The sequence below is a fragment of the Balaenoptera physalus genome, assembly GCF_965194825.1.
Source record: "Balaenoptera physalus genome assembly, chromosome: 9".
In the NCBI taxonomy this organism is placed as follows: domain Eukaryota; kingdom Metazoa; phylum Chordata; class Mammalia; order Artiodactyla; family Balaenopteridae; genus Balaenoptera; species Balaenoptera physalus.
The window spans coordinates 52,702,031-52,727,338 of record NC_138888.1 but is presented as its reverse complement, the minus strand read 5'-3'; the positions used below and the strand labels follow the sequence as shown (position 1 = coordinate 52,727,338).

At 43.6% G+C, this 25,308-nt stretch overlaps 2 protein-coding genes and 1 long non-coding RNA gene across 5 annotated transcripts in view; 1 reads left to right on the top strand and 2 right to left on the bottom strand.

The window, feature by feature from the left end:
* Positions 1-1,816: 1,816 nt before the first annotated feature.
* CD24 (CD24 molecule) lies at positions 1,817-6,470 on the bottom strand. Its single transcript, XM_082475495.1, has 2 exons — positions 6,270-6,470; positions 1,817-3,482 (listed from the first exon to the last, which is right to left on the bottom strand). The coding sequence occupies exons 1-2, from the start codon at positions 6,336-6,338 to the stop codon at positions 3,315-3,317; spliced, it is 237 nt and encodes a 78-aa protein (XP_082331621.1). The 5' UTR covers positions 6,339-6,470; the 3' UTR covers positions 1,817-3,314.
* On the top strand, positions 3,489-25,300 carry LOC309667182. Of its 2 annotated transcripts, XR_014267591.1 has the most exons (4): positions 3,489-6,136; positions 11,693-11,789; positions 15,717-15,813; positions 24,065-25,300. It is a non-coding gene; the product is annotated as an uncharacterized lncRNA (long non-coding RNA). The 2 variants fall into 2 exon arrangements; XR_014267592.1 differs by lacking the exon at positions 24,065-25,300 and having other exon boundaries at positions 15,717-18,431.
* Positions 14,593-25,308, bottom strand: part of BEND3 (BEN domain containing 3) — a 103,790-nt gene continuing 93,074 nt past the window's right edge. Inside the window, exon 5 of one of the 2 annotated variants that reach the window (XR_014267498.1) lies at positions 14,593-15,185. The gene's annotated coding sequence lies outside the window, so the exon portion shown is untranslated. The remainder of the gene's footprint in view (positions 15,186-25,308) is intronic. The other variant, XR_014267499.1, reaches the window with a different exon arrangement.

Sequence of the window (25,308 nt, the reverse complement as noted above, 5' to 3'; positions counted from 1 at the left end):
AGGCTTTGGCTTGTTATTGGGTTTAAGACTGAATGCTTGACCACGGACTGCCATGCAACCTAAGCTGCCCATCATGACCTGGGTATGGTCTAACCACCAACCCATAAAGTTGGATGTGCACATCAGCACTCCATTGTCAAATGAAGGTGGCATAAATGATACTGGGCTTGAGCAGGCCCTAAAAATACATATGTGTAAGTTATAGGAGGAAGTGGCCCAAATGCCCATGGGCCATATTCCTGCTACATTACCATCTCTCTCCCAGCCTGTACCTATGTCTTCACGGGGAGTTCCCTATGACCAGTTGACTGAGGAAGAGAAAACTTGGACCTGGTTTACAGAAGGTGCTGCACAATATGCAGGCAACACCCAAAAGTGGACAGCTACGGCTACACAACGCCATTCTGGGACATCCCTGAGACAGTGATAAAGGGACACACTCCTAGTGGGCAAAATTACAAGCAGTGCTCACAAGGAGAAATGGCCAGAGATTAAGTCTATACCAGCTCATGGTCTGTGGCCAACAGTTTGGCTGAATGGACATGGAAAGAATATGATTGGAAAATCGGTGACAAGGCAGGATGAGGAAGAGGTATATGGAGAGACCTCTTTGAATGGGAGAAGAATGTGAAGATATTTTTGTCCCATGTGAATGTTCACTAAAAGGTAACCTCAGCAGAGGGGGATTTTAATACTCAAGTGGATAAGATGGCCTGTTCTGTGGGTACCAGTCAGCTTCCTTCCCTGCCCATCCCTGTCATCATCCAATGGGCTCATGAACAAAGTGGCCACAGTGGCAGGGATGGAGATTATGCATGGCCCCAGTAACATCGGCTTGTATTAAGGCTGATCTGGCTACAGCCACTGCTGAGGGCTCAGTCTGCTGCATCAGAGACCAATACCGAGTTCCCTATATGGCTCCATTGCTTGAGGTGATCAGCCAGATGGAATGTTGATTACATGGGACCAGATCATCATAGAAGGGGCAGCATTTTATTCTCAAAGGAGTAAACGCTTATTCTGAATATGGACTTGCCTTCCCTGCATGCAATGCTTCTACCAAAACTACCATCCGTGGATTTACAGAGTACCTTATCAACCACCACGGTGATCCACACAACATTGCTTCTGATCAAGGAACTTATTCCCAAATTCCAGCCTTTTTTTGGCTAGAGCTAGGAGTCCAGGACTACACTGGAAGAGTCAAAGAAAAGAACTCAAGACTACTAAAGGGGCAGATGGAAATGACAATCTCGGGAAACCAAAGTGACTTGTGGCCCTCTGTGCAGATATGAATACAGTGCCAGTGACTACACAGACTGAGGGACCTAGCACGTGCTGTTCCCTCCACCAGGAATTCTCCTAGAGATCCTCCATAACATAGCTCAAATGTCAGACCATCCATAATCACTCAACCATAGCCCATGATTCTTGCCACCCTGGCCTGTTTCCCTCACAGCACTACTTGCCAGTATACTGCCTATTTGTTATATACATACTCTTTTTCTCAGCTATAGTAAAAGGCCTTGTCCAGCAAGTTCAGCATTCAATCAAATATTCAGTAACCTGACACATAGCTGGCATTCAATAGTTGCTGAGTAAGTAGGAATGCCCACTTGAAGGCTTAAAGATGTCAAATTTCAGATGGATTCTTTAGCCAAGACATGCTGCTCGTTGCCAACGCAAAATAGCTTAACTGTAATGTTCTGTTTAACAGGAAAATATTGAGGTATATCCCTAATGGTTTAAGTAGACTCACACAACCATGATAACTCACAAGTATTCCTTGCATTGGAAAAACATATCATTCAATGGATTGCTCTTTCAGCCATCTTTTTATTTACAGTTTGTGTTTAATGCAAATCAATTCCATAACAAGAGAAGTTACTATGAATCAAAGCATAAATACACAAACACAATATACAATCCAAAATAGATGTACAGCATTCAGGTATGAAACAAAAGAGAATGTTCATTCACACACACAGTAGCTTGAGATCTGTTGGATATGGTTGTTCCAGTGTAGACTTCTAAAGATGGAAAAAAAATGACTTTGGTCATCAAGACTACTGTGGCCATATTAGATTTCGGAACATCTAAGCATCAGTGTGTGACCATGCGAACAAAAGACTTTAGGGAGTGTCTATTTTTAAAAAGGTTTCTGTGCATCAAGGCAGTTGTGAAAAGATCTACTTTCCAAAATCAAGCCCACTTTAGGCTTAGGACCAGGTTCTAACTATCTAAAAATATTGAATGATAACATAAAGTGTTCCAAATGTGGCTATTCCGATTCAGTTTAAAAAGAAGTATTTACAGAAAAGAGTATAAAAGTTTTTCTGAATTTAATGTAAGCAAGCTTCCAGTCTTCCCTTGCCAAATGTTTAGCTCCTTCACATATTTGCCTTTTTAATTTCAAGATTTGTCAATCTTACCTTCAAAACAGATCATTTTTTAAATTGTAAAAAGTATTCGACATATGCAGAAATAAAAACCATTTTGAAATTAGTTGAGATCAATGTAATTCTACTCTTTGTTATCTGTTTAGCTAAATGAATCTACTACTCTTTTTGAATAAGAATAGTTGATAAGTATATAAGCAAAATGTACTCATTATGCTTGGATTTGGGGTAGATTCCAATCCATCATTGCCCTGGTACATATCAATGACTATATAAAAATTCAAATGCAATGTCAAACCCAAACCCCAAGGGAAAGAGTTCAGTTCCCAAGAGAACAGCAATAGCTTAACATAAAATTTTCTCTAGAGTACATCAGCATTAAATTAGTACTGCTGAAACAACACACTGAGGATTTACAGTAACACCTGGAAGTTCCTTCTAATGTACATATAAATAGAATCACAGAAGCTTTGTTTTACCTCATTGTTTTATGGCCTTATAAATTTAATGAACAAATGAAAACTGAATCTCTGTTCCACATCCCATTCTTTATCTCTAGGTAAGATAAAATCTATTCTCACTTTCAAGGTAGAGTTTTATGTGTCCATACTTCTTAAGCCACATTTAAGGAAATCACCTCTTAACTAATTTTGGATGTTGTCTCTTCATCTTGTACAGGAAACTCCAGCAGATTTAAAATTGGCATTCATCATCTAGTCAAACCCTTCACATGCTCTTCAAACCAATCAAATTTGGGATCCTCAACAGTTTCTGTCAATAAAATAAGGTGTGGAACTAGCAGATTCATTCAATGAAGACCTGTTTTTTTTTTCCCTTGTCACACTGGATGTCTGGATGCCATCTGAATTGGGTTTAGAGGATGGGGAAGTATAGATGTTTCTTGGCCTGAGTCTCTTAACAGTAGAGATGTAGAAGGGAGACCGAGATCACCAAGAGACTGGCTGTTGACTGCAGAGCACCGTCACTTGCCTTGGTGGTGGCATTCGCTGGATTGGGGGCAGCTGAGGTATGCTGGGAGGAATTACTTGAAGGTGTTCCAACAGTTGTTTGATTTGAATAAATCTAAAATATATAAAAAGTTACACTGATCAATTTCCAACGTCACAGTTGTCTCCACATACACTTAATATGCAATTAAGATAGATGATATATTCTCAGATTGCTCTTTTCCCATTATTCCCTTACCCACATCATTTCATTCTGAATTTTTGCTTAGTCCCACCAAGATCTTTTAGTTTCAAAACCAACTACCTAGAGATACCTAATGACTGCAAGTAGCAACAACAACCAAAAACAAGCAAACAAAAATGTTCTTCAATAACTACATAACTCCCAAGAGTATGACTTTATCCTTAATTCTTTATAAAGTAATAAGTAACCAAGTTAACTAATCCAGTTTCTGATTATATTGACTTAACTGGCATTGCAAAAAAGGTTTCCTCTATTTTCCCAAGAAGGGGAGATTTTAAAGGTGCACAAATCATTTGGATTTTAAAATATGGTAATTTGAGACATGTTAGGAGAATTGAGTAGTCTATCCTGGATTTGCTGGGTAACTTTCACATACCCATTTAATACAGCCTAGCGTTTAACTTAAGGGGCCCTGGGTATCTTACCTGCTCCCCTGAAATCTTGAAAATTATATATAACCCATCTCAAAAATGGCCACGAAATTTGTTTTAAGTTGAAAAGTATAATATAATGAACCCCTGCCTTAAGGCAAAATGATTTCACCCAAAGCATCGTGAAGTCGGAATGACTTCACAACAGACGACGGGAGGGTCTGGTGTTGTTTTCACCAGCAGCAGCCTTCCTGCCTGGTCACTAAGCTCACCACTGTGGCCAGGGACCAAGGTCCCCCCCAGTGTCCCAGCGCCTGAGTGGCATTATTCACCACACTATTTTTCAAGTCACTAAATGCACAGTCCAGCGGGGCACGTGGTAATCTCTCCTTTGTCACGGAACAAAGGCAGTTGGGAGATTTCAGCTCTCACTGCAAGAGAGGGTTTACAACGGCTTCTGATTACAGGCGGGACCAGGACGTGGCACCAAGCAGGTCTGGCCACGTGTACATTTGGCTGCCTATCAATCCAAAGATAAAACCATTCTATCTTTTGTTGTAAACCCATAAGGTAAACCCAGCTCCTTTTGTTATAAAACCCATAAGGACATTAAGCAAGCATTGACTAAAAAATTGGTAAATCCTATCTAAAATAGACTAATTTTAAAAATCTCGATCAAGTCAAATATATCCATTGGGAACCTACCCAATAGCGTGTGCTTCCAGGAAAAAGCACTCCCACTAAAAGGAAAGCATTAATATGGTACATAATTTAAAACAGGGCTCGCTGTTTGGGGGCAAGACCTGTTTTGGGATCCCTGAAGGTAATCTGTTCTTATCCTACAACGCTTTGGTGCATCAGGTGACTTTTTTACTAGAGCCCAGTGCAGCAATAGGAGAATCAGAGGGTCCTCCCACACCAACGAAAAAAACTGTTAATATATTAAACTGACATTAAACAAAATTTTCCCTACCAAACTACCAAAGATTTATTTGCATAACTATTAATAAAAACCCTCTTAAATTTGGAGGCGGGGCGGAGGATCTGGTTGGAAAGGTGATGGAGTGGGCGGGGGAGAGCGGTGTTTCTGGCGGCCGTGCCCCTCCCCCACCGAGGAATGGTGAAAGGCTCGGGAGCGCAGCCGACCCGCAAGACAACAATAGGGTACAGTTACGCAGCCCGCGGAGCGGAAGACGAGGAGCGCTCCGCTCTCAGGCTGCGCTCCCAGGTGAGCCCGGCGGCTGGGTGTCTGGGGACCTGGCGCACCCAACTTTTCGGAGGAAATGCTCAGCAGACACTCAGAAAGCCCCAGTGGAAGGCGATGGCGAGCCACCCGCTCGGGCACCTCTACCTACCCTCCAAGCCCAAGCTGCTGGAGACAAGTGCCCCTTCTCGCTCTCCCAGCGCCCCTCCCCCACTTGGGTCTCCCAGGCTCAGCCCCTGGCCTCCCTCGCGGCCGCCGCGCACCCACCCGGCCGGACACCGCAAGCGAGGTCGGTTCCCGGGACAGAGAATCTGGAGAGGAGGCGGCGGGGACAGGGACAAAGCCTGGCGGGGACTCGGGACAGAAATGTCCCACCCGCCGCCTGCCCAGAGCTAGCCAATCTGGCTAACACGGGGTTCCGTGGTGACAAGAGATGGACCTGTAAAGTCGCCCCCGGGAGAGCACAGGGTCAGGAGAGGGTCCCCGCCCCGGCTTCAGCCCCGAAACACGCGGGACTGAGGTGGGTTGATAGGGCCAGGTAGCCGCGGCTTCCTCGGGATCCATGAACCAGCTAGGAGTGGAGAACTGACGAGAGCGGCGCCCCCGAAGGGGATCGTCCCCTCTCTTTGTGTGGTGCGCTGGGGACGCGAAGACACTCGTAGAGGGAAGCGGGGTGTTCATGGGATCCAGGGACGACCTCCCCAAAGGACCTGAGGTCTCCAGGCGCTCCAGAGGTGGGAAGCGCACATTCTCTTCCCCGCTAGCGCCTCGGACTTCTGGGTGAAAGAGGGCGGTGGGCGTCAGGCTGCCTGGTAAGGGCTGCGCGGAACCTGGGGTGGGGCGGAGTCCTCCCAGCCCACGCGCGGAGGTGCTTTGTTCCCGGGGCCGCGGAAAGGGTGGAGGCAGCCGCCACCGAGTGGAAAGTGGGCTCCACATTGCCGTCCCACCAGGTCAGATTCTACTAGATTCTCTCTCCGAGTCCGGGCCCGCGCCCCGAGGTGGGGGGCGCAGGCCAGTCCCCAGGGGGCGGCCCCCCCCCCCCAGGGCGCGGACCCCAAGCCCCAGCGTGCGCCAGGACCTCACCTGCGTAGGTAAGAGCAGTGCCAGAAGCAGCAGCCCCAGTCCGAGCCTGGCCACCATCGCTCTGCCCATGTCCGCTCCGTCGGTGCGCAGCGCGTCTCACTGGATGCTGGGTGCGTGAAGGATCGCTGACTCCGGGCGGGCGCAGGCAAGGTGGGGAGGGCGGCCGGCGGGCGGGACCTTATATACCGGGACAGCCACAATAGCCGTGACGTGGCGCCGCCCGCCCACCCGCGCTCCCCTCCTCCGCCGCCGCCGCCGCCCACCGCGCGCGCCCGCTGGCCGCCTCCCCGCATCCCGGCCCTCGCCTGGCTCCCAGCGCCCTCTCCCTCCGCCGGCCCCGGAGACCTCCGGGCGGCAGGTGGGCGGCCGGCGCCGCTGGCTGCCGGAGGGATGCTTTGTGTTTCCCCGGGCAGGCAGCGTGCAGGCTGGCACAGGCGCCCGGCACCTCCCACACACGACCCGGGGCGAACTAGCGAGCCACACATGCCGCTCCCGGGGCCGAGCCCAAGTTTCCTTTGTTTCCCCGGACCTGCCATCTTACCCCCCAAAAGAAAAGTCTGAGCCTCCCGCGCGGCGGGCAGCCTCCAGTCCCGGCTCTGACTACGGCGCGGACCCCGGGGCTCCCTCGGCTAGGGTTTTCTCAGATCTCCGCCCCAGAGGAAGGGGAACCGTGCGGGGTTTGTGGGTGTCCCGGACCTGGCGACGGGAACGGGGCGCCGGCACGCGCGTGCCCTTCCCAGGCTGGTCGGCCGGGCTGGCAGGCGGCGCCCGCGCTCAGAGCAATGTGTGTGTGCTCGGCCCCGCGCCCGTCACGCCCGCCCCTTCCCCCAGCCACTCGCTTTGTTTTTGGAGCTCCTCGTGCTCGCCTGACTGTGAGAGTTCTATGGGGCGTCCCGGGTCCCCATCCTCCCAAGAGGTGGGGAGCCGCCCCCCGGGCGCGGACATGCTGCCCGGACACTGGTGACGGCTGAGTTTCGGTCCCCGGCGCTCCTCCCTGCCGCCACTGGCGGACGGGGGCGAGGAGACGATAACCCACCCTGAGGGGTGAGCCCCCTCCCCAGCCCTAAAGGCCCCGCCGGCCCTCACCACGCAGCTTTGCTCCCAGGTCCTACCCAGGCAGCGGGAACCTCCCTGGCGGTCCCATTAGAATTCGCTGCCCCAGTGGAATTCCTGGGGACATGCTTCTTTGGTCTCTGTTGCAACGCACTTGCTCATTATCCTTTTAAAGAGCAAAAGCTTTCCGGAGAAGGCTTTTACTTTTCCATAGCTGCCATCAGGCGATTTAATGAACTGGCGCATGTAGGAGATTAGTCATTCTGCAGATTTGAGTGGAATATATTTTCTAACCATCATATTGTGAAAACTTTCAAGCATACAGTGAAAGTAGAAACTATTTTACTGGTGGAAGGTTTTAAATTTAATTTGTAGTTGCGGGACGTAATCTTTTTATTTAAAGTTTGCCCAAGTGGTCTGCCGTCTTTGAAGCAAACAAGAGACCAAACATAGTAAGGCTGTAAATTTGTTTAAATTTTACTTTTGCAGAGCAACCTGGTTAAACAAGGTTTGTTTTACGGAAGCAGAGTGGCAATGGAATCCACAATAGTTGGTCTGTGACTGAATGGGCCTGTGCCTTACTGGTCAACCACTTTAACTCAGTAACTTTCCACATTTAGTATGTACTCCGGAACACTTGTATTTCTGTCCTGCACCAGCGGATTTTCCTGTTCTACAGTATTATCACCTTGTATAGAAATAACCTAGCCTGTTCCAGGACATGAATGGTCTGTGGCCCAGAAGTGCCTAGTCCCAAGGCAGGGCCCATAGGAGAAGCTGCTTGTTGAACTAAATGGTGGTATTCATAGGATACATTAATTTTGTCCTGCATCTTCTTTTTTTATTCCTGCTCCCCTCCTCCTCCCTCCTCCTTGTTATTAATTTGAAGAGATGAACTAATGGAGTGGTTAAGAATAGACTCTAGAGCCAGACTGCCTTGGTCCAAATCCTGGTTGTGCTACTTTTACTTGAGGCAAAAAGCCTCCGTTTCTTCATCTGTAAAATGGAGATAATAGAGCCATTATTAACTAGTTATTAAAGGGTTGTTGTATATAAAGTGTTAGAACAGTGCCTGCCTTACCCTGGGAGCTTTCAGGTGATATTTGCTCCTGCACTGAAGGTCCCAGGAACCTTCTTTGCAGCTGTGTGATTCATGAAAGACATATCAAGCACTAAATAGTACCCAAATCTCGTAAGGCACCTCATCACCAGCTAATGAGACTGCATAATTCACAAAGCAAGGCCCTTCATATCTGCCTAGCAGTTTCCCTGGGCATCCTATAAGGGGTGTTACCTGGGGCTTTGACAATTCTGTACCCTGGAGTCTTAGCTCTCCTAGGGAAGTCCTCATTACAAATCCTCCATGCCACTCTATTTCCTATATGGCAAGAAACTCAAGAAAACTGCCTGAATCTTTCCTCTAGGTTTCTTTCTGTGAATTCCTTCTTCCTGTTCATTCTTCTCTTCTGGTTTTCCATAGTTATTTGTTTGCTTTTCCCTTAGTCAATAATAGCTCATGCTCCTAAGACTATAAATTGTGAATCTCAATAGTTATCCTAGAATTTTTCTTAAGACACATTGCCAATTTCCGTTTTTATAAAGAAAGTATTTCATGGAATGATCTTGTAACTGATGGAGTCCATAAATTGGCATATGTGTGGAAAGTCATAGCTTTAAGTTTTAATATTTTTTCATGAGACAGCATGTGACCCAATTTTTTGATGCTAGTTCTCTTATGAGTAAAATTAAGGGAGCAATACGTACAATTTCTTAGTGCAGAACTGTGAGGACTGATGAAGAACCAGACTAAAGATCCAGAATCTAGGTAGACTCTGAAGTCAGACCTGGACTTGAACCCTGCTCCATCACTTTCTAGGGGTCTGACTTCGGGAGAGCTTCCCAACCTCTGACACCTCAATTTTCTCATCTGGAAAATGGGCTAATAATACCTGCCTCACAGGGGTATGATCTTCACTGAGATAATGTGTATGGTTAGCAGAGTTCCTGGCACATAGTAAGGACTCACTAAGCTGCCACTTCTGTTGCTGTAGGGTCTATTCATTATAGTGTGGCTTTTGAAATCTTTCATTTGTATAGCAATTGCTCTTTTTCTCAAGCATCTTTGCAGGTGGTATTTTATATGTGCACCTATGAGGTCAGTAAGGCAGACCTCATTTCTGAGGCACAGAGAAGTTAAGTAACTTACCCAAAGCCACATAGCCAGTTATGGTACCTCACCTAAAGCCATAACCAAAGTTTCCTGACCAGAACCCAAGTGTCTTCTGCTTTGCCAACAAGACCAGAGACACGTCTTCCTACACCATATCCTCTTCGCCGAGCACTCAATCAATGTTTGCTGGCTGAATAGGCTAATGTTAAGGGAGCAGGTTAATTTGCTTTGTAAGGTAAAATAGTAAATCCTATTTTTAGGGGAAGAGAAGGTATTACTTGACATTTTTAGAACTTGTCAACAAAATGGGTATGAAATATATTAATCCAATAAAGGATGTTTCTTCTGTGCTTTATAGCAGAAATGGTGGCTGGAATAATTAAATAATTTGTTTAGATTCTAGTCTACAATATGGTGGTGTTTATGTTCACAACACTCTTCCCCCTTATTCCGTACCACCATTAAATGCATTAAATTCCATGCATTTAATATTTTGATCTATCCTGGTTTTTTAGCTAAGCTTTGTTCCAAACCCAGGAACTCCAGCCTGCTCCAACCATGAGATGGCAGTGAAGGTGACCAAGTGAAAGAGCGTTTTTGACTGAGTAGGTTCTAAGTCCTGGGGCTAGAGCCTGTTGAATCAGCAGATGGAGTCGCAGCCTGACTCTCTGTGGGGACGTGCTGCCCCCTGCTGACCAGAGGAACCCCTCAGCTCTCACTGTCAAAAAATAAAATAAAACCACTCCTTTGTGCCGACTGTAAAAGCCCTGAATTTTTGAAGCCTTGTAAAGCTAATAAACCGCAATGAGCTTCCTCGACTATTAGTTCCTTTTTTCCCTCTAGAGACTCTCAAAGAAATTCTCTCAGGTCTTAAGCTTCAATCAAACAAGGAAACAAATGTAAAGTGTAGGAATTGTATTATTTTCAAATGCAAATTGAGTAGCAGGATGCCTGCCTCTAAGCATCCTGGGGATTTTTTTCTTAAGGAAATGAAACAAAAAGAAGTAACTCTTAATCTCCTTGGCCAGAATTTAAATTCAGTGTCTCCATTGTGTGTTGGCAAGGATGTGAGAAAGCCAGTCTTCTCATCGACACTGATGGGATTATAGAATGGAATTTGACATCTATCATTATTAAAAATACATGTCCCCTTAGACCTAGCAGTTCTAATTTTAGGAACTTATCCTACAGATATACTTGCAGAAATGCAAAAGGGTTTTTGCAGCACTGCTTGTAACAGCAAAGGATTAGAAATCACCTGATTATCCACCGATAAAGCCCCAACTAAAGAAATGATAGCATATCCATATCACGAAATATTATAAATCATTTAAAAGAGCATAATATATACTACAAAGAAAAATATCCAAATAAATTCTTAAGTGAAAAAAAGTAAGATACGGAACACTGTGTACACTAGGGTACTATCTGTGTTGAAAGGAAGGAAGGAAGGAAGGGGGAAAGGAAGAAAGAAAGAAAGAAAAAGCTAGACAGAAGAAGAGATTATTTCCAAAGGGATACACAAGAAATTGATAGCGGTGCTTGCCTCTGAGCAGGGAGCTGGCTCGGCTAGGGCACAGAAGAAGTAAGAGCCATTTTTCATTACATACTGGTTTGTACTCTTTGAATTTTGTACATTACTTATTCACAAATAGATAAAATCATTTAAATAACGTCAATACATTCTGTGGCTGACTCCCATAAAGCAAGTGTGTGGAAAATGGATTTTTTCTGGCCCCCGGGAAAAAAATTCATTGTACCCCCCCCCCACCTCCACCCCGCCTTCTCTCAGGAGCCCTCCTTCCATCATTCACAGGTTCTTGAACAGAAATTATAGTTTTGCCTCAGCTCATCCGTCCAATGACAACTGTGAGACCAATTCTTTCGAGTCCAGATGGTACACACACAAAAGCTTTCAGGAAAAATGAAGAACGGAGCTGTAGAAAAAATAATGAGAAATCACTTGGCAAATCGTCTATTTCATCATTTTATTCTCCCTGCGGTGCCTTGAGCAGCCGAGGCTGTTAGAGGAAGAAGAGCTTGGGGTTGGGGGTTGCTTCACAGGAAGGCCTGAGCTGGGAGGGGTTAGTCCCTTTAAGGGAGCTTTTAAGGATTCCCCTTCCACTCCTGGGCAGGAGATGGAGCCGAGGGCTAATTTGGTAAATCCTAGCGTGGGTGAAACCCTACCTCCTCCTCACAGAAATGAATCTTCAGGCCACAAGAGTGCTACATCATTTGCCATTTACATGTGGACCCTAAACGACCCTTTGCTTGGGAATAATGAAACTGGAAGAGTGGTAAAGTATATATATATTTTTTTCATGCTCCTATGATTTTTAGTCTAATTTCCATATCCTTTGTTTATCCAGGTCCTTCCTTTTACGTTAGGTTTCGGGCAAGAGGGTCCCTTTGCTATAAGAGATTAGTAAAATTTTAAGTGGCCAGGAAAATTGGTTTAAATATTTTTACAAACCTAAATAATGTTATAACATGTAACACAATGGTCCATTTCATAAAATGTGACATTGCGCCTGAAACAGGAACGACATTTTCAGACTTTGTGAAATAACAGTCAGCCATTAAAATAAGATTAAGTGAATTTTTTTTTTTTTTGGCTGCACTGCACGGCATGCGGGAAATCTTAGTCCCCCAACCTGGGATCGAACCTGCACCCCCTGCAGTGGAAGCACAGAGTTTTAACCACTGGACCGCCAGGGAAGTCCTAAGGCTAGGTGAATTTAATAAGCTAGGTTGAAAAGGGATTTCTCTATTGAGAGCCATATCTATATATATAGATCTTTGAGTTCCAAAAAAAAGTCCTCTCAACATTTTACATATTTTTTTCTTTTTCAGATTTTAAGTGTAATATTTTAAGGTCCAATATAGAAAAATTTGGAAAATACAGAAAAGTATAGTAAAGAATATTAAAATTACCCATAGCCCACTAACCAGAAATAACCACTAATAATAATTTTTTAAATATTTTCTTTTTGATTATGTATATACTTATGTATTTAGAGTTTGCTGGCTTATTTGTTTTGCTGAATTAGGAGCAAATGTGCATAAAGTTTTCTATCTTGTTTTTTCCACTCAATAGAAAACAGTAAAAAAATTTAATCATAAAATTTGAGGCCACATGACAAGATCAGTGAAATAATGGGGTGACCTGTGCAGGTGACCAGCTAGGGTTTCTGCAAGATCCAAATTCACCCAGGTCCTCCTGGCTTCAGTCTGGTGCACTGGTGGCATTTATTTGCTCCAAATATTGATGGGGATGATTCAGGGTTCAGGGGTTGGCAGGACTTCCAGGACAGCAGTGTCAATTTCTGGACTCTTTTGGAGCTAGGAGAACACTGGATCTCTGCATCCCTGCTTTCCAAGAAGGGATGTTCTGTCCCTTGTCCTCCCTCTACATTCCCCACACCCCAGAAGGCCTTTAGTGCAGCCTTATTAGAATTAGAAAAGGGGAGCTGATGAGAGCCAATAGCATTGTATCTGAATTTGTGTTATCTCAGGACGTATTTTTGGCAGCCTTTACTCTATTTTTCTTTGTCATTACATGTTCTTCAAAAACATTATTCATAATGACTGTACAAAATTCTTTCTTATTGAATGTTTGTTCCTATTGTAGATAACCTCATATACATCCTAACACACATGTTTTGTTTTCATTTCTGGTTATTTTCTTAATGGTACATTCCTAGTTTGGATCTTGAAATACACTGCCAAATTGTCATCTAGAAATGTACACTCACAACAGCAATGTGTGAGATTGCCAAATCCACAAACCTTTGCTAAACGTGAGAATTATAATGTAAAAATATTTTTTAATTTCATAGGAGAAAAATCTCATTTTGACTTGCATTTTCACTATCAGTGAGATTAAGCTTTTTTCAATTATTTATTAGCCATTTGGATTTTTCTTTTTATGAATTGTTCTGCATACATTTTGCATATCCACGGAAGTGACATGTCTCATGAGTGTGCTCAGGGTGAGGAGACAGTAGACTCAGATGTCATTTGGTTAGGTCATATAGAACCTACATATGGAAAGGATGCAGAAGTAAGTCAGTGCAGTCAGCCGGGCTTCAAAGCGGAGACAGCTACAGTATTTTCCAGGATAGTCAGAACATGTTTTCAGACCCTGAAATCCTCCTTGGGGGTGCACAATTGCAGATGATAAAATCTAGGTGAATGAGGGTGAGATCAGTACTTCAGGAAGCTTACTGGTCTCTCTCAACACCCAGTCTTACATACCTGAGGCTAAAACAGTTCTGTACATAAACTCTAAACATGTACTACAGGCCACCGCCACTGGACCTGGAGCACCTCTTCAGTCTTGGAGTTATCACGCTTCATGATTACAGGGTATGGTGCCCTGAGGCATGAACTTGGTCCTCTTAATCACTTTCAGCCTCAAAGGAGAACACATCCTGGTTCAAGTAAATTTTCAAAGTTAGAATATTTACTATAGGTCTTAGTTGTCCACATATCTGTGGGTGTCAAGCTAATAAGTTGTTTTTTTAAAATATATTTATTTATTTATTTTTGGCTGCATCGCGTCTTCGTTGCTGCGCAAGGGCTTTCTCTAGTTGCGGCGAGCAGGGGCTACTTTGCATTACGGTGCGTGCGCTTCTCACTACGGTGGCTTCTCTTGTTGTGGAGCATGGGCTCTAGGCGCGTGGGCTCCGTAGTTGTGGTTTGTGGGCTCTAGAGCGCAGGCTCAGTAGTTGTGGCGCGCGGGCTTAGCTGCTCCGCAGCATGTGGGATCTTCGCAGATCAGGGCTTAAACCCATGTCCCCTGCATTGGCAGGCGGATTCTTAACCACTGCGCCACCAGGGAAGTCCCTAATAAGTTCTTGAACCAGGGAAAGCCTCTTCCTGTTGAGTTCTTATGTATTGTAAGAACTCTTTACATATTAAGAAACATTCGCTCATTAGAGATTGGAGTGAGACTTTTGCTCATATGCTTATATCTGACTAGAGTCAAATTAAGTATAAGGACAGCCGGACAGCGCCACATGTACCAACATACAAGGGACCCTACAGCATCATCAGAAGTAAAATTAGAAAGAAAATATTTTCTTTTTTTTTTTAAGATTTTTGTTTATTTATTTATTTATTTATTTATTTATTTTATTTTTGGCTGCGTTGGGTCTTTAGTTGCAGCATGCAGACTCTTCGTTGCCGTGTGCCGGCTTCTCTCTAGTTGTGGCGTGCTGGTTTTCTCTTCTCTTGTTCAGACGCGCGGGCTTAGTTGCCCCGCCGCAAGTGGGATCTTAGTTCCCTGACCAGGGATTGAACCCGCGTCCCCTGCATTATAAGGCGGATTCTTTACCACTGGACCACCAGGGAAGTCCCGAAAATATTTTCTTTAAAACCATCCTCTCCAGAGAATTCTGTATGTGGTTAGAAGCAATATTTGATATACACTTGGGGAAGTATTTGAATGAAGTAATATCCAAACTGTTAACCTGTTTTCTTGCTTGTTTTGTTTTGCCGGCTTATTTGCTTAAGATAACGGAGGACATGTTGAATGGTGCTGCCACTGGGAGTTCCTCTCTCTTCCTTAAAATTCTCAAACTCTCCTCTAAAGAAAGGTAGAAGGGAATTCCCCAGCGGTCCAGTGGTTAGGACTCCACGCTTCCACCGCAGGGGGCACGGATTCAATCCCTAGTCAGGGCACTAACATCCTACATGCCACATGACGTGGCCAAAAAAAAAAAAAAAGATAGAAATATTTTAAAATATCGAAGGTACAACAATTAGTTACCCTACCCAGGGTACCCAAATGTCTTGGTTACCTTTTACTTATTCTCAGCCCTTTTTTTCTGCCCCAACATGCTGGAGGATGATAGCAACCTACATTAGCATCAATATCTCTGGACAGCAGCAATTCCCAGGGGAGTCATTGGGAGCACAGGTCTGCCGGGAAATCAGACCCTTCAGAGGGGTGTGGTTTGAAAGAGTTTCCTAGAGTTTAGAATCACTAGTGATGGCATTATAGCTTTATTAATTAGCAATAAAGGGTGTAGCATAAGTTGTAAAGCGTTAATCAGTAAAAAGCACACATATGACACAATGAGTAAACAAATAATTCAAAATAATTAGTATTTATTCCCTGACTGTATACCTGCCATTGCAAATAAGGAAGTTCAAAATATAGTGCTTGATTTGCAATTTTTTCCCTTTAATTGCATCTGCCACCTGCTGTTAATTTGAAGCAAATTAAACCCTGAAGGCAGCATCCAAAAGTAAGAAGACTAAGCAGATTTCACTTTTCGGCAAAAATTATACAACAGCTTCCCCATCTTCAAAATGGTGAGTCATTCTTTTCCAGATGTGATAAACTATTTTCTGTTTCAATAGCATGCCCCAAGAAGTGACACGGTGATGCTAAGGATATGACAACCAACTCCCTTCTGCATGCTGGGCTACGTAAGCTACGTGAAACCCTTTTCTCTTTGGGGTTCTATACCAGTGCTGTCCAATATAATTATAATGCAAGCCACATATTTTAAATGTTCAATTTTCTAGTAGCCACATTAAAAAAGTAAAAAGAAACAGGTAAAATTAATTTTGGTAAGGTATTCTCTTTAACCCAATATATCCAAAATATTATCATTTTATCATGTACTCAATATTAAACAATTATTGATGAGATCATTTATATTCTTTTTAGGTTCCATATTAGTTATCTATTGCAGCATAATAAATTGCTACCAACTTAGCTGACAAGAACACATTTATTATCTCATAGTTTCTGTGTGTCAGGAATCTAGGCATGATTTAGTGGATTCTCTGCTTCAAGGTCTCTCAATCAACAAGGCTGCAATCAAGGTATCAACCAGGGACAGGGTCTCATCTAAGGCTTGACTGGGGAAGAACACTTCGAAACTCACATAGTTGTTGGCAGGATTCAGTTCTTAGTGACAGTCAAACTAAGGGGTTCACCTTGCTGCTGGCTGTCAGCTGGAACCCACTCTCAGTTCTTTGCCACATGGGTCTCTCCATGTGGTGGGTTACTTCATCAAAGCCAGCAAACCAGAGTCAATAGAAAGAGTCTACCAGCAAGATGGAAATTACAATCTATGTCATATAACTGTGAAAGTGGCATCACCTTTGCCATATTCTGTTGGGTAGAAGGAAGTCACAGGTCCCACCCACATTCAAAGATTCCAAGAAGGTGTGAGGCAAGGATTATTGGGAGCCATCCTAGAAACTGTCCACCACAGTACTATCTTTGAGATCCACTGTGTATTTTCCACTTACAATACCTCTCAAGTCAGATCAACCACATTTCAAGTGCTCAATAGCCACTGACTAGTGGCTACCATATTGGACAGCAGTATTCTGTAACAGCGAAGCCCATACATCTGGGAATTACAGGATACCCGAAAACTGGTGTAAGCAATCATGTGTTTATATGAACAACTTAACAGAATTGAAAGTATAAAATATAGAAGGTTAAAAACATTTTGTTACTTTTAGTAGGTAGAGAACTTGGGACTTCCCTGGTGGTCCAGTGGTTAAGACTCCACACTCCCAATGCAGGGGGCTCGGGTTGCATCCCTGGTCAGGGAACTAGATCCCGCATGCCGCAACTAAGAGGTAGCATGCCACAACTAAAAACAAAAAAAGATCCCACGTGCTGCAACTAAGACCCGGCGCAGCCAAATAAATAAATATTGAAAAAAAAAACCTTATTACTATCATTTTAAATCAGGATCCTCAAAGCAACTAAGGCCGGGAAAACAGTTTTGCATTTGTTTTTACAATTTTATATTATTCTTCGCGCTTCCCCTGGCTTACTGGGCAAGTCCTATAGGCTGAGAGAAAGAGCTAAACAAAGGCAATTTACAGAAGGGTTAGGTAACCATAATATCAGAGGGCTCCCAGAAAGATATCTTGGTAAGTAATCTTATACTTTTCCCCTGCTTGATTCCTAGCAGGACCACTTTAGCCAGTCAAAACAAAGAATCGATCCTTGCATAATATTTTACCAGAAATAGGAGGCTCAGAGGAGGGATGAAGATGGGGATAGTTTCCAAGCAATTCTCCAGTTTCCCACTTGACCCCTGTGCGAGGCAGCCCTGTGTGAAGAGGAGCTGATCCCTGATAAATTAATTAAACAGGGAGGCCATTAGACTGAGGTGGCTCTCTGCCTTGGCAGCCTACATAAAAGCACACCCAAACCTAAGCCTGTCACTGCCTCAAGATTATGAAATTGAAACCGAAGGACAACCCATCACAAACAGCCAAATAGGCTTTCCCAAATAAGGCAAACACTTAAGCTCTATAGCCAATCAAAAAACTTCTTTGCTTTGCTTCTGCATCTGTTCTCTAAAAGTCTTGCCCCAGCCCCTATCAGTGGAGCTCTCTTAACCACTTCCAGTTTGGTGTTGCCCAATTGGAATGGATGTTTGCTGAAGTAAACTCTTCACAGTTTTAATGTGCCTCAGTTTATCTGTAACAACCCCAAGCATGAGCTGGTAGAGGAGTCTGCAGATGGACTGTTTTTTTTTTACTAAAGCCTAGGCATCCCACATGCAAGCCAATGGGCTCACTCTAACTCCTCCGAGCCCTTCGTGCCACACAGCACTCAGTTCAAGTGTTAACTCTATATGCAAATGTGCACTTGTTTCAGCTGTTCACATGATATGTTCATGCATCTGTTCTCATGTCTTCCCCTGTCACCTCTCTAAAGACAGCCCCAAACCTACCCTGACTTCTTGTGGGAATTTCCAGTCCTACCTCCCCAATTGCCTCCTGGATATTTCACTCTGAATATTCCCCTTTCATTTTCAGCCCAACATATCTATCAGCAAATGTCAAACATTAAATGCCCCTCCATGGGCTACACAGCCTCAGCAGGGGCTGGAGGCATTCTGCAGAGCCAAAGGCAAGGTGGGGAGGTGGGCATCAAAAGCTATGCAGCACTGCCCGGGTCAGGGCTGTTTCCACACAATAAATAGGTCCTATGAATTTTAGAGAGTTTAATCTTCTCAATATACATAATCATATAGGTAAACATGAATGAATCAGAGTTATTTTCCCTTTCTGTGTCCCAGAAAGCCCTTGACTCTGGAAGGGCAAGTATTTCCATTAGTGTGCCTCAGTGCGGCCCTAGGTAACCCCTGCCCGCATCAAACACCAAGGCTACAGGGGTATCCCCAGTCCTGGGGAAATGGAGTAAAAAAACTCCCAAGTCATGGTTCCCCCGGTGACCATAACTGGTAGTACAAAATCATCCTAAATCTTCATCAGTGACTCACAGTCAGATGAAATATAAGATTCATAAGATGTATGCTGGAACCCAGGGCGGAGAAATGATAGTGCCTAATTTGATCTTATGTGACTAGTAGGTAATGAATGGGAAGGATAGCGTACTTATACAAATGTCCTTACTCATTAAACTCTTGTAGTAGAAAGAGTAACATCATTTTACAAATCATATAAAACAAAGACTATCATGATGGTATGACACCATCATTCTCTCCCACTCACCTTTTACCAAACAATTCTGAGGCTAAGATTTCATTTATCACCAAGATTTGAGCTCATATATATATTTTTTGATTGAAGTATAGTTCATTTACTGAGCTAATATATTTGTAATAAACAAAATTCAGTTGGGGCTTCCCTGGTGGCGCAGTGGTTGAGAATCTGCCTGCCAATGTAGGGGACACGGGTTCGAGCCCTGGTCTGGGAAGATCCCACATGCTGCGGAGCAACTAGGCCCGTGAGCCACAGCTACTGAGCCTGCGCGTCTGGAGCCTGTGCTCCGCAAGAAGAGAGGCCGCGATAGTGAGAGGCCCGCGCACCGCGATGAAGAGTGGCCCCCGCTTGCCGCAACTAGAGAAAGCCCTGGCACAGAAACGAAGACCCAACACAGCCATAAATAAATAAAAATTTAAAAAAACAACTTTCTAAAAAATAAATAAATAAATAAACAAAATTCAGGACCCGGGGTGCTATAGACTGAATGTATCCCCCTAAAATTCATACTGTAGGAGAGGAAAAAAAATTTTTCCATCATTCTAAGTTCTTGGCTGGGGCCCCTGTAACAAGAGAGATTAACAAGAAAAAAAAGAAAAAATGAGTTTTTTAACATGTACACCTCATGTACACATGGGAGATACCCAGGGAAAAAATCGGTAACTCTCAGGGAGAGTTAGATTTTAAGCTTAGAATTCAGGCTTAAATATCATCTTCAGCTAAAATCACAAAAAGAAAAGGTGTAGGGGAGGCCAGTTATGGGTTGGTGACCAGGAAAGTTTGGTGCCTTCTCTATTGATGAGTCTTTAGTGATTTAGAGTCAACCTTCCCTTCCTGGTACCGAAAGGGAGTCACCCTTACAAATGGAGATTTCCTTTGGAAATACAAATTTCCCTTACACAGAGGGAAAAAGGGTACAGAAAGGGTAACTTCTACTCTGTTTTCAGAGGTTCTCCTGTGTCTGCTGTTTCTCAAAATAATCCTTAGGCCAAAGAGGCATATTTTGTGGTGGCCTATTCTGCCATCCTTCAGTATGTTGAAACCTAATCCCCAACATGATGGTGTTTGGAGATGGGGCCTAGGCAGTTGATTATGTGATTAGGGATTAGTGCCCTATAAAGAAATCCCAGAGAGCTCCCTCAGCCCTTCTGCCATGGGAGGACTCGGCGAAGACTTAGTGAGAAGAGGGCTGTTTATGAACCAGAAAGTAGGAGAAGCTGAATCTGCTGGTGCTTTGATCTTGGACTTCCCAGCCTCCAGAACTGTTAGAAATAAATGTGTTGTTTATAAGCCACTCAGGCTATGGAATTCTGTTACAGCAGCCAGAACTGAATAATAACAAGGTGTAGGCACATCTAGACCTGCCCTTAGACCCAAATTAGGGGGACGTTAGACCCAGCCTTCGCACCTGTGCCCCTAGGATGCATCCACTCTGTAACTAACGCCGAATGCTTCTCCACATCTCTTACCCTCTGTCTTCAAAACAAAGGCAGGGGACTTCCCTGGTGGTACAGTGGTTAAGAATCCACCTGCCAATGCAGGGGACGATCGCTCACCCGGGAAGATCCCACATGCCGCGGAGCAACTAAGCCCGTGCGCCACAGCTACTGAGCCTGCGCTCTAGAGCCCGCGTGCCACAACTACTGGAGCCCGTGCTCCACAACAAGAGAAGCCACCGCAATGAGAAGCCCACGCACCACAACGAAGAGGAGCCCCCGCTCACCGCAACTAGAGAAAAGCCCGTGCAGAGCAAGGAAGACCTAACGCAGCCAAAAACAAACAAACAAACAAACAAACAAATAAATAAATAAATTTATTAAAAAGAAAAAAACAAAGGCAGATGGTTGGTGTGTTGGGCCACTGCCAAAGTGGAAGATGGACATTGCCTTGGGCTGTGGGAAGGATGTGTGGCACAACCATTTAGGTAAGAGAAAAACTGAATTAATTAACTTGTCAATCCTTCCTCTGAGATATGCGAGTGCAGTAGGTTTTCACATGATGGATTACAATTTCTCTGGTGTCAGAAACTGCCTCTCTTCATATTTGTAATTTGCAATTCTGGAGGGTCTTATGACCCTCCAGAGGGTCATGGAGGGTGGTATTCAACACAATTGCCCACAGCTGCTGAGGAACATCTTGCAATATAAAATATAAATTTTCATACACATAAACTTGCTGTAACATGCATGAAACATGATGCCAATTCTTTACAATGGAAACAAGATGGATACTGAACACAAGAATTTAAATTGCTTTGCTTTTACTAAACTATTAAATAGTATTTAAATATTTAAAAAATAAATTCAAGATGTTAGCTTTAAAGAATTTTGATTTAAAAATATTGATATTCAGGCTTCCCTGGTGGCGCAGCGGTTAAGAATCCGCCTGCCAATGCAGGGGACACGGGTTCGAGCCCTGGTCCGGGAAGATCCCACATGCCGCAGAGCAACTAAGCCCGGGCACTACAATTACTGAGCCTGCGCTCTAGGGCCCGCAAGCCACAGCTACTAAGCCCATGCACCACAACTACTGAAGCCTGTGCGCCTAGAGCCCGTGCTCCACAACAAGAGAAGCCACCGCAATGAGAAGCCCGTCGACACAACTAGAGAAAGCCTGCGCGCAGCAACGAAGACCCAACGCAGCCAAAAATAAATAAATAAAATAAATAAATTAAAAATAATAATAAATAAAAAAATAAAATAAAATATTGATATTCATTAATAATTTGCTCTTTTTAATTTTAGCAGCTAATTGTGACTATTTTAGAAAGTTTTAAATACATATATTAAATAATTTAAAATTTTGTATTGTTTGTATTAATTTTAATATACAGTTTAATGATACACACTACTATGTATAAAATAGATAGCCAACAAGAACCTACTGTAGAGCACAGGGAACTATATTCAATATTTTGTAATAACCTATAAGGGAAAAGTATCTGAAATAGAGTAATAAATAAATAAATAAATATAAAACCAAATCACTTTGCTATACACCTGAAACTAACAGAAATTGTAAATCAACTACACTTCAATTTAAAAAATAGATAAACAGCCTGCATAGGCTTTGTAACCATAAATACACACACACACACAGTTTAATGACAACCTATTTGAATACAACTATATTTTCATTTTTAATCCTCTAGTCCATTGCTAAAAAACTTGATAACATTATTAGTAATTTTGCTGAAGTGAAAGTACGAAAAATAGATTTACAGAAACACTTATAAATTATGTATGTCTTTTTTTTGTCTCACCCAAACATCAGTAGCCATCAACAGAACACTGACATGTGCACTAATAATTACATTTAGTCAAATTTCACCAACTTCCTGTTGTATAAAAACCATCTCTTTAAACATGCTTTATTTTTGTCATTATGAAGGTATATTTATCAATGCAGGAGGTGAAAGCATACTTTATTTCTCAGTTGTTAGCTTGATTTATAGCTTTTAAATACTTAGACACTTGGAATGTGCCTCCATTTGAATGCTTGCCCTGCGTGTTAGTGACCTAGGATGAATCAGGTGCCTGTTATCAATCCGTCAGAATTAAGAGCAGTATCTGTCTGGCACATTTACTCATAACTGAAATCCCGGCAGCCATTCAGAAATAAGAGAGCCCTTTTAAAAAATGAAGCTATTCCTGAAAATTGTCCACTTATAATGCTGTCTTATGATAGGATGTCATGGACAGAAAAAGACCAGAGACATCCCTTGTAAAGTCATATGCAGAAGGGTCATATATGACAAAGCGACAAGAAAAGCTCAGCAGGAGAAAGAAAGCAGATAAACCAAGGAGACATTTTAACTGTTGTTGAAAGGACCATATCAATGAGCCCATAATAGATAGGAAGGTGAGATTTTGTCAGACTTAATCACCAGGGAAATGAGAGATCAGTCACTCTTCGAGACTGAGAAATATACTGTGGACAAGTTGGTAAGAAGCAACTTAAGAGAAAAAGGAATCAAGATTTCTTGAGCACCCGCCATGAGCCAGGGCCAGTGCTAAGCACCTAAGATACGCTGATGCCTTCAGCTACATGACACACCAGAGTTTTTAACAGGATTTAATACATTAAAGCTATAGGAGACTACTTAACCCTTAATGTAACCAAACTATGTGCTCGTGTGCCGACTGCGCAGAAAGCTAAACAGCAGCTGTTTGCAACAAAGTAAGGGCTTATTGCAGGGCATCAGGTAAGGGAGTGGGAGACAAGCCTCAGATCCACTCCAACTTGGTCTTTGAGTTGGGGATGTTTTAAAGAGGAGGAACAAAGAAGCTGGGGTTAATCATCATCTTGTGATGTTTCTTAATCGTAGTTTCAGAGGTCAGGATACCTACTGTTTATGAGTCTCTGCTCTGGTGATGCATGACCCAAGGGTCTGTGAGTTCACCTTGCCCTGGAGAAACAACCTGAGTCTGTGCATTAACAACGTTATCAACAACAACAATTTTAGTCCTCTGAATCTGGTTGATTAGTGTTCAGTTAGCATAGGATTGGGGTCAGAGGGAACAAGACGGAATGAAGTTTTGGAAAGAGAGGTTAATCATAAATTCGGCAGGGAAACTCGGCTTTAGGGGGTTGCATTCATGCCTGTAGGGCAAAGTTCAAACTTGTTAGTAAGCTGCTCACCACCTGTGCCCACCTGGCCCTAATTAGCCACCCAGTCTCCCCCTCCCCCAGCATATTGCCCTTCTCACTGTCCCCAGCACACCAGCCATTTCATGCCTCTGTGCCTTTGCCCATGCTGTTCACGTGGCTGGGGGTGCCTTAATCCACTGGCAAACTCCCGCCCATCCTGCAAGCCTCAGCTTGAAACCGAGCAGGACCCTGTGGGGCTCCTGGCCACGGAAGCCTTTCTATGTCCCCTGTTTCTTGCTTGTAGGAAATAGGCTTCAGCCTCCATGACCTGAGTTCCAAAGGGCAGGTTCAAACAGTTGCTGATCAGGGAAGGGAGGGGATGCAGAGACAAGGGAGGAGCAGTGGGAAATAGTGCAGCCTTGGGACAGGATCCTGGTTCCCCCTCAAGGGATACACTTGACAATATCTCTGAGCTCTTCTGCAGAACTAAAACCCCCAACAAATGGCAGATGTTAACTACTTGATGAAGCATTCTTCATTCCAGAGAGAAGGTCAGAGTTGGATAACCTCGAGAACCACAGAAGCTCATCAGGAGACCACCTGAGGCCAGATTAAAGGAACGCAGGCCCAACACACACCCTGATCCTTCTCAGCAACCCCGCCCTTGAACCACTGCTATAAAACTCCTCACCAAATCCCCCCTGGGTAGGGACACACAGTTTTGAGGGCATGAGCCCACTGTGTCCCCCTTTCCCTGGCAAAGCAATAAAGCTATTCTTTTTTGTTTCACCCAAAATTCTATCTCTGAGATTTGATTCAGCACCAGTGCACAGAGGCCGAGTTTCAGCATCAAGCTCAAATGTCACCTTCTCTGTGATGTTTTATCAAATTCTTCCAGGCCCAGCAAGTTTATTTCCTCTGTTTCCATAAAACCCTCCACATCATCATACATATTAAAACATGTTGTGTTGCATTACGATGACCTGCTCTTGTGTCTATCTTCTCCAGACACTAAGTAGTTCCTCATGGACACTGCAGTATCCCAGCACCTACACTATGCCTGGAACACAATGGGGATGTAATAAATGCACACTGACTGAAAGAATAATTGAATGAATGTACACAGGTACTATTTACTGAACAATGACATGTAAACAACAGACATGAAAGCAACTAACTAGAATATCTCAGAGTAGCTCACTTTTGTTTTAGTTCAGTCTGCTGGATGAGATCTGGGCATTACCCTTCTTTCTTGGCAATATCTTTGAGACACAGGAAGCAAGTGAATGATTCAAATGATATGACTTGCGTCAACATATAATCTGCCAACAATAGATCACTTTAGACAGGGGCAGAACATTCAGCAGTGATGGAAATATTCTATATTTGCACTTGCTGGTATGGTAGCCACTAGCCAAATGCAGCTACTGAGCACTTGAAATGTGGGAAGTGCAAATGAGGAACTGAATTTTTAATTTTAATTAATTGAAGGTAACCGCACATGGCTAGTAGCTACTATATTGGACAGCACAGCTTTAGATAATCATTAACACACAATGTAACAAGGAAGAGCCAATTCTGACTCCATGTTGGATCTGTTTCTTTTACTTTAACCCTTGCTTTTCATCACTTTTGTTATTATAATCACTGTCTGTAGCTATAAGCATACAGAATGGCCTGCCACAGGGAACCCTGCCCTCTGCCTGACTGTTAAAGTGCCTTTGTTCA